Raw genomic sequence first — 16,756 nt, 5'->3', positions numbered from 1 at the left:
CTCATTGCAGTAGCCCACTGCCCTGCCAGCCCCACAGGGATCCATGCCATTCGCCCTCCAACAGGACTCTCTGGTCCTGCAACTTCCATGCCAGACCATGGATATTGCTGGACCAGAGAATCCCAGTTAAGAGAATTTCAACCTGCAGTGATTATTAAAATATTAAGTATCATTCATTTGGCTAGAACCATAAAAATTCGGCCCCCTCTGGGCAAAATTCTCACTTCCCAAAGGTCAGAAAACGTTGCAGATGAGTAAAATGAAGTTAGGACATAAAGTTCCTACTGCTGATTTCTATTAATGTACCTTTAAGGAACCTAACATGAGATCATTTCAACATTAGCCATCATGCCACTGCAAAAAAGCAGATTAAATCTTGTCTTTTTTTTTCTTCATCTCATTGCTCCTTATTTTAGCCCTTTGAACCATATTTTGTTCCATGATTCTAAATGTCCTCTGACTTGTCAGGCTTGGAAATTTCACATTTTTATGTGGTTTTCATTTGCTAAATTATATTAACACTGTTTGCCTACTTGCCTTAGGGTTTGTCTTCATTAGCACTTTTGTCAGCAAAACTTCTGTCAGTCGGGGCATGAAAAAGCACACTCCTGACTGACAGAAGTTTTGCTGACAAAAGCACCAGTGTGGACAGCTGGCACTGCTTGTTGTGGGTGGCTTAATTATACTGGCAAGTGAAATCTACCCCACTGTCACACAGTAGTCAATATATAGGAGACCTTACAGCAGCACTGACTGCACAGCTGTGGTGGTACAGCTCTGCCACTGTAAAGACTGTAGAGTAAACATAGTCTTAGTCTATATCTTCACCATCTCCCTGCAATCTGAGTTTCACCATTTCCATCCACTTGAAACTTCACTAACATACCTCTTTTGCCATGAGAACCCTTTGGGCAATTGGGGCAGTACTCATGAATGACTCTGATTTGTGATCATAAACCAGCTGTTTAATATGCAATGTGCCAAACTGGCTGATAGCTGCTCTCTTATTTGGTGTGTCTAAACTACATGGCTCCGTCGATGGAGTCATGTAGATTAGGCTGATCAGCAGAGGGAAACGAAGCCGTGGCTTCATTTAAATTTAAATGGCTGCCGTGCTGAGCCGACAAACAGCTGATCAGCTGTTTGTCGGCTCAGCGTGCTAGTCTGGATGCTCCTGCGCCGACCTGAAAACCCTTTATCGACCTCCCCGTTATGCCTCATAGGATGAGGTTTACCGGGGAGGTCGATAAAGGGCTTTCATGTCGACAGGGAAGCGTCCAGACCGCCCTGATCTGCCGACAAACAGCTGATCGGCAGAGTGGGGAAGCCATTTAAATTTAAATGAAGCCGCGATTATTTAAATAGCGGCTTCATTTCCCTTTGCCGAACAAACAAATCTACATGACTCCGTCGATGGAGCCATGTAGTCTAGACGTACCCATTTTTATGAGATGGGGTATACTAACTGCTAAGTGTGCCTTATGAGAGTCTTTGTGGGCCAGGGGATTTATTCTTTGTTTTACGTGTTGTTTTAGTTCCACCAAACATTATGGGAGAAGAACAGAATGTCTCTGTGCTCATCAGCCAAGCAGTGGAGCTGCGCTGCCAGAGCAATGCCATTCCCCCACCCAGGCTGACCTGGCTCAAAGATGGCCAGCCTTTGCTGACAAAACTGGGCCTCAGCATCTCTGAAGATGGAAGCGTCTTGAAGGTAATGTTCACTAGTGAGAGTCCAGGAGTATCTACTTCCTGGGCTGCTTAGGAGTCATGAAGGCACTAATCTTTTTCCAAGTTATCAGCTACCCGAGAGATCTTTACAGTGTCAGTCCCTTAATGCTAATGTCAGTAATGGATGAGTAATGAGGAGCACAGATTCCTGGCTGTTTAGGGAGTGTATCATTCCTGCTATATTTATGTTTAAAGTTTTAGGTTGACTGGTGTAAAATTAAACAACTTCACCCTAATAACATTTAATACCTAATAATGTATACACAAAATAAAAACCTACTCATCTAAATGATAATCAAAGGTTTCATTTTATTTCTAGATTGAAGAAGCTCAGGTTCAAGACACGGGACGTTACACTTGTGAAGCTACAAATTTTGCTGGGAAAACAGAAAAGAATTATAATGTCAATGTTTGGGGTAAGTCTTACCAATAATATATTAAGTCTGGTGACAAAACTCTAGAAAACCCGTGAAGCATGTTACTTGGGCACACTGTGTATTTTATATGTCGTTCATTTCTCAAACCTAAAATTCATACCTATGTATTGTGATAATGGGGTGAAGAGAGCAAAAGTACACTCTTGCCCACATAAAAACTGCTGATTCTGTTTTATTATAAAGATATTAAAATTGTCCTGCTTAGATGAAATTTACCTCAGTGCACGGGGTTGAAACAAGGCCCAGTGTTGCACTTAGAGAAGTGGAACTTGCAGAACTTTGTTTGGGTGGCAAGGCAATGTGCCACGTTTATTGTGAATGCTGAATTCATGAACTGTCCCTAGCTGTTAAAATTATCCACCACACATGCACACACTTCTACAGATGGGATTTAATTACCAGTTTTAGTCACTCATAGTAGTCCGCTGGCCAGATGGTCTAGACTCGAGGAGGGGAACCGAGTCGGGTTGGTGTACCCTGATCCTCCTGGAAGATGACTGTAGAACTGAAAGACCCAATCCTATAGTTTTACACCAATGTTTTTAAATGTTTTTGTATGTAGAGCCTGCCCTATCCCACTGCCCGAGACTGCCTTTAAGTTCCACGTAAATTCTCAAAATAGAGTGTAACCGGGACTTTGATGGGCATATATGCCATGTGCGGTCCTTGGTACTGGCTCAATTTTACTTCTTTTGAACAAAAAATAGAAACTAAGTTCTTTCTTTTTCCTAGTGATATATTTCTTCAGTTCACATATTTTGAGCCTCATTTTGGCTTCCCATATGCCAAGTTAGGTGCAATTACTTGTTCCCTCTTAAATCTAGTCATCAAAAGGGAAGCCAGTTTTTTTTTCAATCTGGCTCCGTATGTACAAAGCATGATATTCTAGTAGAATATTATATTTTCCTGGACCCTCACAAACAGGAATTTATTGGAAAAACAGATGATATAAAATCTTAATTTAGATCGGCATTTATATGATGGCTCAGGGCTGTGTTACAATGTGAATGATGTCTGTGATGTACTTAGTCTGTGAACAGAGAGAGGACTTTTCTCCACACACTTTTCACTAGCTGCACATCCAGGGCCAGCCTTAAGCCAGTTCAGCCAATTTGGCCAAATCGGGCCCTGCGCCTAAGGGGGCCCCGCGCCCCTGCACCCGGAAGTTGGCTCCCTTGGCTCGGCTCCCCCTTACCTGCGTACGATGCCGGCTGCTGCTGCCATGCGCACCGTTTGCAGGTGAGCGGGAAGACGCCCAGGCATGACATGACGTCACGCCCGGGATTTAAAGCCGAAAAGGCGGCAGTGCACGCAGTTCTGAGTCTGTCCCCACAGAAGGCAGAAGGTAAGGGAGGGGGAAACTAGGGGGAAGGGCTGGGAGAGAAAGGGGCTTGGACGATGGGGGGAGGGGGGGAAGGAAGAGGCTTGTGCCGAGGGCGGGGAAGAAAGGGGAAGGTACCAAGAGACAGGGTGGATAGAGCAGAGGAAATGGGGAAAAGGGCAGACAATGAAATAGATGGAACAGGATTAAAAAGAAAAAGGAAAAATGGTCAGAGTAACAAGATATGAAAGGTAGGAGGTAAACAGAGGAACCAGACAACATGGACTAGGGGGAAAACAATAGTAAAGGTGGAGACGCTGGTCTGGATCCTCAGGTGCCTGAGAGCTTTGCTCAGCACACTTGAAGAGATGCATTGCAGAAATACTGGTCTCCTCTGATCCGTGGAGCAGAATTGGTCTCTGGCACAATTTAAAGCAACTAAAAGACTACATCTGTTTTTCAATGTATTTCTGGGGCAAGCTCCAGCAAATTTTCTTCATCTCCACTCCCTCCACCTTACCTTTGGGATTGACAACCTGTGGAAGATTCAGCCCCTCAGTCAATACAGCTCCATTCAATTTCCCATTTTTCAGTTTAATCTCAATCATCTGGTAGGGAGCTTTCAGATCTTATTGGGGGAGTACATTGGCTCTAACTCAATCTAATTTTTATTTTTTTGAAGTTTCCTCCGAGAAGGTCAATATACAGATATCACTGATTCTAGACAAGGGTCTGAGCCTGACAGAAAGAGCATAGTATTCTAGGGATATAACATTCTGACTACTTTTGGGTGCTATTGGATCAATAACCATCTTTAAACACAATTTTTGGGCTTAACATGGCTTCTAGAATACATGAATACCCGAGGGAGCTGACTTCCGGGTGCAGGGGCATGGGGCCGGCCGAATCGGCCTAAGCCGGCCCTGGGGGAAGGTACCAAGAGACAGGGTGGAGGAGAGACAAATGCCAGGGGGCCAAGTACAGACAATGAGGAAAAGGGCAGGTGGGAGGGGTGACAGGGTGATGCTGGGAGAGGAGAGGAGAGGGTAAGAGCATTGGGGACTAGAGGGGGAGGCGGAGGTGCTGGGAGAAGGCTTGAAAGAAGGGGTGGGCATGAGAAAGGTGGAGATGGAGTAAGGCATGTGTGAGGGCATAGGGGTGTGAGGGGAACGGGGGCAGAGAGTGGTGAGGGGATGGGCATCAGGGAAAAAGAGGGCAAAGGAGGCCAGGGCAGCAAGGGAAGGGGAAGGCACAAGGAGGGTGCAGGGCTAAGGGAAGGTGCAGGTGCCAGGGGATTCTGAGGGTGAAGCAGAAGGGCAGACACCTGCAGGGGAGGGACCAGCACCAGAGGAGAGAGGAAGGGCAGGTGTGTAGAGGGAGGTGTTAGAAGAGGGGTAGCTCACGTGATCAGAGTGGGGCTACTGGAGGAGTGGGCACAAGGGGGAGAGAAGGGCCGGATGAGGGGGGCAGGTCGCAGGAGGGCTGAGGGCAGTGAGAAGGGCAGGAGTCAGGACAGCAGAGGAGGGTGAGGAGTTGGGAGGCAGCAGGCACCAGGGGAGATGATGGAGCAAGGAGAGGAGACATGGCAGCAAAGAGAAAAGGTAAAGCTTTATAAAATATTTATTAATAACTTGGTTTGCTGCCCATGGCCAGTTTGTTTGCACCCCGCAGTGCAGTTTGGGCTTACGTGGGGATCAACACATGGCCGGCGAGTGGGAGCCAAAACAAAAAAGTAGTCAGTGTAATGATCTTCTGTTGATATGTGTTTTAGTAGTTAAATTCTTGGACTGTCATTGCTCATGAAAAGTGCTGTCACGTGGGTAGAAATCGGGTAAATATTGCATTTTACTAATATCAGCAGACTGACTTAAATGGGGCCTGTGTGTTGTGTAGTCTTGCCTTAATCTTTGTATTCATGCCTGTCAGTGTGAGAAAAGCTATTTGTATATATTTGCTTGCATATGCAACCACACTTAGGGTACGTCTAGACTACAAGCTTCTGTCGACAGAAGTTTTGTCGACAGATACTGTCGACATAACTTCTGTTGACAAAGCGCGTCCAGACTACATTGAGTTCTGTCGACAAAGCAAGCTGCTTTTGTCGACATGGTAGACTGGACGCAAAGGGCAGTTTCCATTCTATAACACCTTCTGTCGACAGAAACTCTGTCGACAGAAGGTGTTATTCCTCGTAAAATGAGGTTTACATACGTCGACAAAACTGCTGAGTTCTGTCGATGTTATGTCGACAGAACTCAGCGGTAGTGTGGACGCAGGTATAGTTTTGTCGACAAAAGTCCACTTTTGTCGACAAAACTCTGTAGTCTAGACACACCCTTAAGTTGAGGCCCTCAGCATGTTCTGTATCAGTGTGGCCCCTGGAGCTTCCAAAGTTGAGTTGCCCTAGCTCATCCCTGACAGGTGTCTGTCTAACCTGGTCTTAAATATCTACAATTTAAGCCCATTGCTTCTCATCCTAACCTCAGAGGCCAAGCAGAACGATGTTTCTTCCTCCTCCTTATGATACTCTTTCAGATACTTGAAAGTTGCTCTCATATCCCTTTTTGGTCTTCTCTTTTCCAAGGTAAACAAGGCCAGTTTCTTCAGTCTTGCCTCATATCTCATGTTCTCTAGACCTTTCATCATTTGTGTTGATCTTCTCTGGACTTTATCCAGTTTCTCCATGTTTTCTGAAATGTGGCGCCCAGAACTGGACATGATACTCCAGCTGGGGCCTAATGTAGATGACTCATTCCCTGCCTAGGGGACGTGAGACTGGGCGGGTTAATTTCCAATCCTCCTGTTTATTCTTTTCCTAAGGCAGGAGGGCACAGTAGTTCTGATGGGGATTGGAGAGGGGATGGAAGCCAGATCGAAGATAAATGAGCCCTGGGAAGTGAGCCAATTGAAAGGAGACTGGGCCTGTGGATGCCTTGGGGGTGGATCAGCAGCAAGGGCTTGCTTTGGGAAGCCCCCTCTTTGGAGGTGAATGTGGCAGCATTGAGACACCACCCAGAAGCAGACGCCACAGACACTAACTGCAGATTCATGGGATGGCTCTCACAGATCTTGCACATGCATAAGATGATATGCAGGGGGGGAGCAGTGGCGTAGTGAGGGGGCCGGAGGGGCCAGTTGTCCCTGGGAGAAAAATAATATAAAATTTAGTTAAAAATAGATGTCACATGTTTTTAAAAGGAATACCATATCTCCTACCTTTTGTCTCTTTAGGCCCCAAGTTAAAATTTTCAAAAGCACGTGAGTGACTGAAGTCATTTTTGATAATTGGACTTGGAAATCTAAGCTCAGATTTTCAAAGGTAATTAAGCTCCTAAAGAGACAGTTGCCAACTCAGATCTTCAAAGATATCTATCTGATCTTTACACACCTTTGAAAATCTGGTCACAAGTGTCCCAGTCAGTTCTGAACGTGAGATGTAGGAGCCCAGTTCTAATTCCTTCGTGCCTTTTTTTTTTTTAAATTTGAACATTTATCTACACTAATCCCCCTCCTTTCTCTTTCATTATCCAATAAATTCATGGATCAAAATTATAGCTGCTTTGTGAATATACTGACTCGATAGTGGAAAGATTTCATATTGTCATGTATGAACCCATCTCAGATATGAAAAACTAGGTTGACACCTGTTCATATCAGGAGCTGTTGAATTCAGTTTACCATTTGCAGTATCTCGTTAGGATGTTTAGTGGAGAAGATATTGGTTTTTTTATTTATTTATACTGTGGGCAAAGCATGGGCTCACAAGAATTCCTCCATTGTTTTACCATGAGTCTCAAAACATTTGGTGTTTTTCTAAAGGCCTGGAGTTAATTGATTATGTAGGAATCTCAGCATTCATTTAAAAAAAGTTCTCTATACTTCTGGGCCTTACAGCTAAGGAGGAAAGCTTTAAAACATGAACCCTAAATATTCAAGAAACAAAAGGCCAATAAAAATCCAACATGTTTTATTTTTAAAAAATCTTATGATTTGTAGACCAGTCTCATAACTTTGTGTAGGCGTTCATTGTGATTTTTGGGTTGGCAATACTGCTCTTTGATTGGTGAATTTAGAGAGGTCTCTCTCTTCAGTTTCTCTTTCCACCCTCCTTTTTTGTCACAGGTCATCAGAGAATCATAGAGACAATGGAGAGTAGGGTGAGTCCATGACTATGGTTAATGACTGGTCAAGGTGATTAACTATTATCAGCCAGTGGTCTGAATGAGCTATTTACTGCCATCTGTTAATCAACTGTAGGAAAAGGCTTCACAAGCAGACCTTATTTGCCACAGAGATCAGTAGACACACTTGCTGTGTCAAGGTGATCAATTTTGGCTCTTTTGGGTTGAAATTCACTTAAGACTTGCGGTTGGGAGAATGAAATGTTGTAATCCATATTGTATGATTAAAAGGTAAAAGACCTGAACTTAATATAACCTGGCTTAGGGTCTACCATAACTTGAACACTAAGCAGAGGATAGTGAGTCACATCTAACTGAAAGTCACAGAAGATGGAAACAGGTTTTATTTCTGGTGGTGTAGAGTCTATTTGGGAGTCCTCAATTATATGTGAAACTTTATATCCAGTGTTTAAAGGCAGAGCTGACTAGAATCAATTGAGAGTCTTGTCTTGTCTCAGTGATCGCTTGAGCAAAAATCATTGATAAAATCTTGTGTAGATGGACCTTTGACTCAACATGCAGGCAATGTGTGTTGAAGGGCAGTGCAAAGGAGGCACTGGTGGTGAGGTACCACATTACCTAGTGAAATCAGTGGTGCTGAAGTCACTAAGGACTGGAATTTGACCACAGAACTGACACTTTCTTAACAAAGACTCCATTTTTGCTATTTAAAAAGTAAATCAATGTAACAGAAAACTGCAACACTCTCTGGTATCCTTTTAAAAATCAAATTTTAAACTTCATTGAAAAGATTGGATAGTTTGCAATTGAAAATATTTGACCTACACTTAAGGCAGCTGATTTAATTTTGTGTAAAATTTTGCATAATAAAGGCTGGAATTTTTCTGAAAATGTTCAGCTATATTGATATACACTTTGATCAGATCTACTTCTGATGTGTGTGGTTGTGGTTTGTTGTGTGGGTGGTTGTGGTTTTTTCTTTTTGCTCAACAAAAAATCCTGGGTGGTGGGGCCCCGCCAAAATGGTTCGAATTGGGCCCCACACAGCCCTGTACACATCCACTCCCTGCCTTATTGCTCCCCCTTTACATCCAACCTCAGTTTCACAGCATACTTTCACTGTTACAGAAGATTCTTCTGTGGTTTCAGCAGATGGAAGTGGATTTTTCCTTTTTGGACACAGAGCATTTTAACAGCATTTTGAAGAAAGAGATCATTTTATGTTAGTTTGCAGCACTGACTAGGAACACTTAATGGGAAACCAAGAAGTTGCCTGTAAAAGCCATCTGTGGTTAACCGGTTAGAATGAAGTCTTTTGTTTACACACTAGAAGCAGAAATGGTGCTTGCCATATTTTTGAAGAGTAAATACAGGAAACGTGTCCATCTGACTATGTTCTGAGTACTAGTGAGTTCCTCAGAGCTTACTCCAGTTGCAGAAACTGTCAGCATAGAGTGTATGTGCTAAAGATAGCATTTGGCTCTTTGGAGACTGGCATACATGTAATGGCTTGCAGCAGAATGAATGAAACCAAAGCTTGAAACCAGCAAAATACCATATAAAGCTTTACAGTTGCCAATGTTGAAACTCAGGCATCTGTTTCTGTTTAATAAAAAATTAAGTGAATCAGAGGACTGTAGTGTTGGACAGAAACGCTTTAGTATTTTCACGTGATATAAATATGTTGGATAAGTCATTCCCTAATGAGATTCCCTTCTCACACTTCAATCTGAAGTATCCAGTGTTTCTCCTGTCCATTTTCAAGGCTGTCCTATTGTATGTTAACAAAAGTTGCTTCCCTAGCTCAAAGCAAGTCTTTAGCCTTTCTTTTGGGGCTGACCCAAAGTATTCAAAAGTGTTAGAGATCAGAGAGAAAATGGGTTGACCCTTCTTTTCTGTGCTTCCTTTCCTGTTGCATAATAACAGAACAGAGGGGACAGTTAGTATTAGACCCAGCAAAAAAGAAATGTTTTTTTTGTGAAGATGTCTCAATGTCTGGTTGGCAGTCAGTATCAAGTGGAGTGCCCCAAGGGTTGTTTTGTTCAACATCTTTATTAATGACATTGGAAAAGAGAATGGATTGCACCCTCAGCAAGTTAACAGATGCCACTAAGCTAAGAGGCATCGTAGATACACTGGAGGGTAGGAATAGGGTCCAGAGTGATCTAGATAAATTGGAGGATTGGGCCAAAAGAAATCTGATGATGTTCAACAAGGACAAGTGCAGAATCATGTACTTGGGACGGATGAATCCCAGGCACTGCTACAGGCTTGGGACTGATTGGCTAAGCAGCAGTTCAGCAGAAAAGGACCTGGAGATTACTGGGAATGGAGAAGCTGGATATGAGTCAGTAATGTGCTCCTGTAGCCAAGAAGGCTAATGGCATATTGGAGTGCATTAGTAGGAGCATTGCCAGCAGATCTAGAGAAGTGATTATTCCTCTTTATTCAGCACTGGTGAGGCCACATTGGAGTGCTGCATCTAGTTCTGAGTCCCCCATTACAGGAAGAATGTCGATAAATTGGAGAAAGTCCAGAGGAGGGCAACAAAAATGATTGGGGGAGCTGGAGCACAAGATTAATGAGGAGAGGCTGAGCGATCTGGGCTTATTTAGTCTATAGAAGAGTCAGGGGAGATTTGATAGCAGCCTTCAACTACCTGAAGGGGAGAGGTTTCAAAGAAGAAGGAAAGAGACTGTTCTCAGTGATCACAGATGACAGAACAAGGAGCAATGGTCTCAAGTTACAGTGGGAGAGGTCTAGGTTGGATATTAGGAACATCTATTTCACTAGGAGGGTGGTGAGGCACTGGAATGGGTTACCTAGAAAGGTGGTGGAATCTCCATCCCTAGAGGTTTTTAAGTCTTGGCTTGACAAAGCCCTGGCTGGGATGATTTATTTGGGATTGGTCCTGCTTTGGGCAGGGGGCTGGACTAGATGACCTCCTGAGGTCTCTTCCAGCCTTGGGAAACATGGAGGCAATGTAGGGTTTTGTTGCCACTGGGAGTAATCAAGATTGTGGCTGTGGTTGAATTTTAAAATTTTCAGACTTACAATATCCAAAGGTATATAAATTGATGAGTTGAACAAACATTGAGGGTCGGGTTCTGCCTGGCATAGATCTGTAGTACATGTAACAACGTAGGAGCTTTCTCTTATTGTGCAACTTGCATAAGAGCCGATCAGAGTTGCAGCACATGTGTTCAGCAAAGGGCAGGAACTGCTCTTTCTCCCCTAGCGGAGGGAGACAGTCACCCACAGGGAGTTATCTGTATTCCCTGTGTTCTGCTTAATGCATGAGAATGTTCCATGTGCTTTTCCCAGGTCTCATGTTGGCCCAGTATTAGCAGGTCTCATTGTACTTTAAACTGAGTGGATATTTTGGTATTTGTTTTCAGTGCCACCAAGTATTTATGGTTCAGAGGAACTCTCCCAGCTGACAGTAATTGAAGGAAGCCTTATCAGTTTGGTGTGTGAATCCAGTGGTATTCCACCTCCCAGCCTTACCTGGAAAAAGAACAGTAAGTTACCATACATTGTCAGTAGTTACAAAAAAGCCCTTAATTTTCTTGGGGCTTTCTTTCCCCCCTCAAGCACTTTGGGAGGAATTTTCATAGGAGCCTAAGGAAATTAAAACACTTAAATGCCACTGAAATTTCATGCTAATTTCAGCGGGATTTCCTTAGGCTCCTTTTACATTCCTAGCCTCAGCACCAAGTGATGACAATAGCATGAAGTCAGAATCCTTGCCATTTGTGATTTACTGAACTTTACTTTACGGAGATCAATATTTAGAGGGATATTGAAATCCTTGTGCTTCGGGGTATAAACTGACCACCAGCATGATGTAGTATTGCACAGCTAGGTACATTTTTTTATTTTTCCTCCCTGTCCTTAAGCATTGACCTATTGGAGACAGGATATCAGACAAGATTGAACCATTTCAGTATTGTAATTAAATTATTTCAACACTGAGAAAAACATTTGAAAGTGACAGCTTCGTTTTCAAAAGCTCTGAGCACTCACAGCTTGCATTTCTCAGCACCTTTACAATTCTCCTCCATTTACAAGTGTACCAGTTTTCAAATGCACAAATGGGAGAAAAGCATCCCCGGGTAGGCATCCAAGTTTGAAAATTTGGGTCTATGGATTTTTATGAGTGGCCACTCTGCAGCTCAGGTATTTCTAAAAAGAGCCAGTACAATTTACTGAACAACTTCGTTACCATTTGCTGTGTTTCTCTCTGAAAGAATATCTCTTGCAGGTTCTCCACTGCCCACTGACCCTACCGGAAGAGTCAGGGTACTGTCTGGAGGCAGACAATTGCAGATTGCAATTGCAGAAAAATCTGATGCTGCATCTTATATGTGTCTGGCTTCAAACACAGCTGGGAACACAAAGAAAGAATACAATTTGCAAGTTTATGGTAGGTCATCAGGTAGTATTCTCTACATGGTCATTAATCTTGAAAAACAAGTACATTATGAAACCTTAATTAGTAAAGATGTATTAAGACTGTAAGGTTTTTCAGAGAGTGACTTCCAGATGAAACAACTTTAGCACAGGATCCTACTTGCTCAGCCAGAGTCAGGATTCATTTTTGGAGTCATCTGATAAACCTGCTGGTTACATAGCATAAAGATATCGATTCAGGTCTCAGCTGAAATAATATGCAGGGCATCCTAAGAGTGAGTCCAGTCGGCAGATGGGAAATTCCTGGAACTGGTTGAGTCTGTTCTGATATCTAACAGAGGTGCAAACGTGACTTTCACTTGAATTCAGTCTGAAAATTACTTTCCGTCGGATAACATTGCATACTGGCTCTGTTTATTTAAGAGAATAGTTTGCATGTGATATTATAAAGAAATGCTCTGATACACACTTATTCTAGATTTTTAGACTGCATGTGTTATACGACAAGTACATATTGTAAATAGCAAAGGACACAATACTGAAACGTCTGGAAAAAAAAGGTAGCTAAGAAAAAATGACAAGAATAACCAAATGTTTTTCCTTTGGACATAGAGTATCTTTCAGCCTGAAAAATCCTGTAACATTTCAACAGATATATGTTTTTTACAAATAGGGAGGAACTGGTCGAGAATTTTAAAGTGGAAGGTATCTCTGGTGAAAGTGATCTTGAAATGATAGCGTTCCTGATTCTAAGGAATGTTAGGAGGGAAAACAGCCCAATAAAGATAATGGAATTTTAAGAAGGGAGGCTTTTTAGGCAACTCGGGGAAGTTGGTGGGTAGGATCCCATGGAAAGCAAATATTAAAAAACAAAAAAACAGTTCAAGATAGTTGGGAGTTTTTCAAAGACACATGATTAAAGGTACAAGAGCAAATTATGCCACTGCAAAGGGCATATCATAGAAGGTCCCACAAGGATCAGTTCTGGGTCCAACTGTTCAGTATTCATCATGATTTTGAAAATGGCATAGAGAGGATCTTTATAAAGATTACAGATGATACCAAAGCTGTGAGGGGTTGCACATGTGTTGGAGGATAGGATTAAAATTCAAAATGATCTGCATAAACTGGAGAAATAGTGTGAAATAAAGAGGATGAAATTCATAAGGACAAATGCAAAGTACTCCACTTAGGAAGGAACAGTCAGTTGCACACGTACAAAATGGGAAATGACTCTGTAGGAATGAGTACTGCAGAACGGGATCAGAGGGTCATATGGATCACTAGTTCAATATAAACCTGCAGTGTGACACTGTTGCAAAAAAACAAACTGCATTCTACATTCTACTAGTAGGAGTGTTGTAAGCAAGACGCAAGAAGTAATTCTTCAGCTCTACTCCATGCTTATTAGGCCTCAGCTGGAGTATTGTGTCCAGTTCTAGGTGCTACACTTCAGGAAAGAGAGGGACAAAATGCAAAAAGTCCAGAAAAGAACAACAAAATGTATTAAAGGTCTAGAAAATGGCCTATGAGTAGGACTCCCTGTCTGTCGTGGAGGTCACAGAAGGCTCAGCTTCCATGATTTCTTGCAACATCTGTGACTTCTGCAGCAGCCAGTGTGATTGACACATGGGCTCCACTCCTCAGGCATCCCTGGGACAGCCGCACTGGCTGCTGCTGAAGTAGCTCCACAGTCAGCCTCTTGAGCAGCACCCTAGCACCAGCTGCTGCTGGAATGTCCTGGGGTCAGCAGCACAGGCCACTACTACAGGGCCCTGCAGCTAATCAGCGGCTGATTTGGCTGATTTTAGTGACCTCCTGCACAGTAGTCCCAGGGTCAGCCAGAGCAGCAGTGGCCCCCCAAGGCTCCCTGCTGATTGTGGCTGCAGCAGTAGCAGAGCCCAGGGCTTCCCCTTGCTCCCTGGCAGCAGCCGGAACAGCAGTGGGATCCCTGTAGCTCCCCCTGCTCTGGCATCTGCTTCTGCAGGTACCCCTGCCATGTCTCTCTTCCCCAAGATTCAATCAGGGTATTTATGGTATAAATCATGGCCAGACCATGATTTTCTGTGTGTTGCCTGTGACCTGTCCATGACTTTTACTATATTTACCTGTGATTAAATCACATTACCTATGATGGCATATTGAAACAATTGGGTTTGTTTAGTCTAGAGAAGAGAATCCTAAGAGGGGATATAATAATTATCAAGTACATAAAAGACTGTTACAAGGAGGAGAGAGGTAAAATGATCTCCTTAATATTGAGAATAGGACAAGAATCAATGGGCTTAACTTGCAGCAAGGGAGCTTTAGGTTGGACATTAGGAAAAGTTTTCTAACTGTCAGGGAGGTTAAGCTGGAGTAAATTACCTAGGGAAGTTGTGGAATCTCCATCATTGTTGATTTTTAAGATCAGGTTAGATAAATACATATCAGGGATGCTTCATATAATGCTTAGTCCTGCTATGAATGCAGGGAATTGGACTACATAACCTCTTGAGGTCTCTTCCAGTCCTATGATTTTATGCTTATAAAGAGGTTTGAGATCCTTACACACAGACAGGAATTGTTTAAACTACCACTGAAATGTAACTCCCTGTAAGGTGAAAACTACTTACAGCAGTTCATTACAACTACTTGCAACTGAGACTGAATAAGAATGAAGCAGCCAGTTGAAAATGCAGAGTTAATTTTAAGTCATTAAAATGCATTTAATACTTTTACTGTAAGTTAGCTAAAATACTAGAATTAATACCTTCTTGTGAAAAAGGCCATTGATCATAAGTGGTAAAGATATTTTTAGCACAATGTCTCTTGATTCCAAGCATTATTTGAGTACTGCCTCAGAAGAGAGAGTGCAACCTACTGAATTGCCATTGCCACTTTCAGCATCACTGAGATGTTCCTTGGTGGTCTCCCTTTCAATTACTTCACTCATTTTTATATGTATGAATCACTGCAGATCCTGAAACTCAGCCTCTCCTGCTAAAGTTTTGTGTTTTCTTTCCTTTAATAGTTCGCCCCACTATATTGAACAGTGGGAACCACCCCTCAGAAGTGGTTGTTACCATAGGGAACAATATTTCACTGGAATGCAAAGTACAGGGCAACCCACCGCCAGCAATAACTTGGATGAAAGATGGTCATCTCCTTGTCAACGGGAGGGGAGTAGAGATATTGAACGATGGACGTCTTCTTCAGCTGAAAAATGCCCAGGTGTCTGACACTGGCCGCTACGTGTGTGTTGCTGGGAATGTGGCAGGACTGGCTGACAGGAAATATAATTTAAACATTCATGGTGAGTAGGGGAGAGGAACAGGGCAGGCAAGGAAGAGACAGATATGTTTTCATGTTTACTGGGGGAGGCAGTAAGGAGATATTTATCGTATTATATTAATTTAGGAGTTCCACATGTGCGTACCACATGCGCTAGGCACATTACATTGATTAAAGCACAAGTATCATTTTAAGAAACAAAATAAATACACATCTTCCAACCCCTAAACATAGGCCTCCTAAAATCAAACTAGCCCCCACCTCCATCCCAGCCTCATTACATAGCCTGCTAAAGAAATAAGTGGGAAAATAGTTGGGCCTTATCCTGTCTGGGCGGTCATCCAGTCTGGGCTCAGATGCTCTAAGATGGGAAATGAGTGGTGAAACCAAGAAAGCCCTGCTGCTAACTCTCACCTGATGAAACTAGGTGGATGTTAGCTGGGATGCACTGAAGACTAAGCTGCTATGGTATTACATGAGAATAGAGAGTTTTTCTCCAGTAGTTAGGATTCAAACCAGATAGGACTTTCCAGGTTAAAACCAAACCTTAAATTTCACAGAAATCAGCTGGTATCCTAGCACAAGTATGCATGTGCACCCAGCAAGAAGCAAGAATTAATGAACAGACACTAGCTGCAATATCAGAATGGTTTAACTTATAGTCCCAAGAGGAGTGCATTTCAGTTCTCTACCTTCAGTAGCATGGATTACAGCGTGAGTGTTTAAATGAATAGCGATTGTGTGTGATTTCAAAAATCGCATGTTCTGTCCCGTCTGATTTAGAATGGGACTTCATTTCCACTCTGGCTATTCTTCTTGTGGCATCAGACACAAGTTATTTGACTGTTAGGAGGGTGAAGTTAAGGAAAAGGGCAATGGGTGAGGATGACTGATTATCATAACTATTGTGGTCAGTTTGACAAGTATTCTGCCAGAGATCCTACTGATTCGCAAAGATTTATGAATATCTTGAGGTCTCCCTGAGCCATGAAGCCCATCTCCAAGTCTTCCCATACATTGAGAAACGGAAACAGCAACTAGAGGAGAAGGGGAGAGGGGAAAAAAAGGAAAAATACAATTAAGTTGAAAATGAAGAAAATACGTTATATTTCTGTAATTACTTTAAGAAGTAAAAATTACACTGGGACTCTTTCTAGATGGGAGCCTCTGTGATAGCACATTTTCTTTCCTTTTCATTTTCCCATGTATTGAAGGGAAAAATGCAAACTTAATCTACTCACAGACTCAGATTGTCCAATGGAGCTGCATGAAAAATGGAAGTAATCCTCTTCCTAGCAAGAGAAAACCAGCAAGAGATTTACTGTTATTTTAATCCCAGAAAGGGGAAGTCTAAATTACCATATTGCTTTTTCTAATAGAAAAAGCACAATATTCGGGCAGCCTGACACAATTTTACTTAGCAGTTTCCTGACTGTAAATGG

General features: G+C 42.6%; 1 protein-coding gene across 3 annotated transcripts in view; it reads left to right on the top strand.

Moving 5' to 3' along the window:
• Positions 1-16,756, top strand: part of HMCN1 (hemicentin 1) — a 360,405-nt gene that overhangs the window by 221,783 nt on the left and 121,866 nt on the right. For all 3 annotated transcript variants that reach the window (XR_012906027.1, XM_075936754.1, XM_075936755.1), the window contains exons 41-45: positions 1,536-1,711; positions 2,048-2,144; positions 11,027-11,149; positions 11,893-12,054; positions 15,055-15,336. Coding sequence is in view for 2 of the 3 variants with exons in the window: in XM_075936754.1 (XP_075792869.1) it covers positions 1,536-1,711; positions 2,048-2,144; positions 11,027-11,149; positions 11,893-12,054; positions 15,055-15,336 (840 nt within the window). In the remaining variant the exon portion in view is untranslated. The remainder of the gene's footprint in view (positions 1-1,535; positions 1,712-2,047; positions 2,145-11,026; positions 11,150-11,892; positions 12,055-15,054; positions 15,337-16,756) is intronic.

This window comes from Pelodiscus sinensis, chromosome 9, assembly GCF_049634645.1.
Source record: "Pelodiscus sinensis isolate JC-2024 chromosome 9, ASM4963464v1, whole genome shotgun sequence".
In the NCBI taxonomy this organism is placed as follows: Eukaryota; Metazoa; Chordata; order Testudines; family Trionychidae; genus Pelodiscus; species Pelodiscus sinensis.
This window is presented reverse-complemented; position numbering and strand designations above follow the sequence as displayed.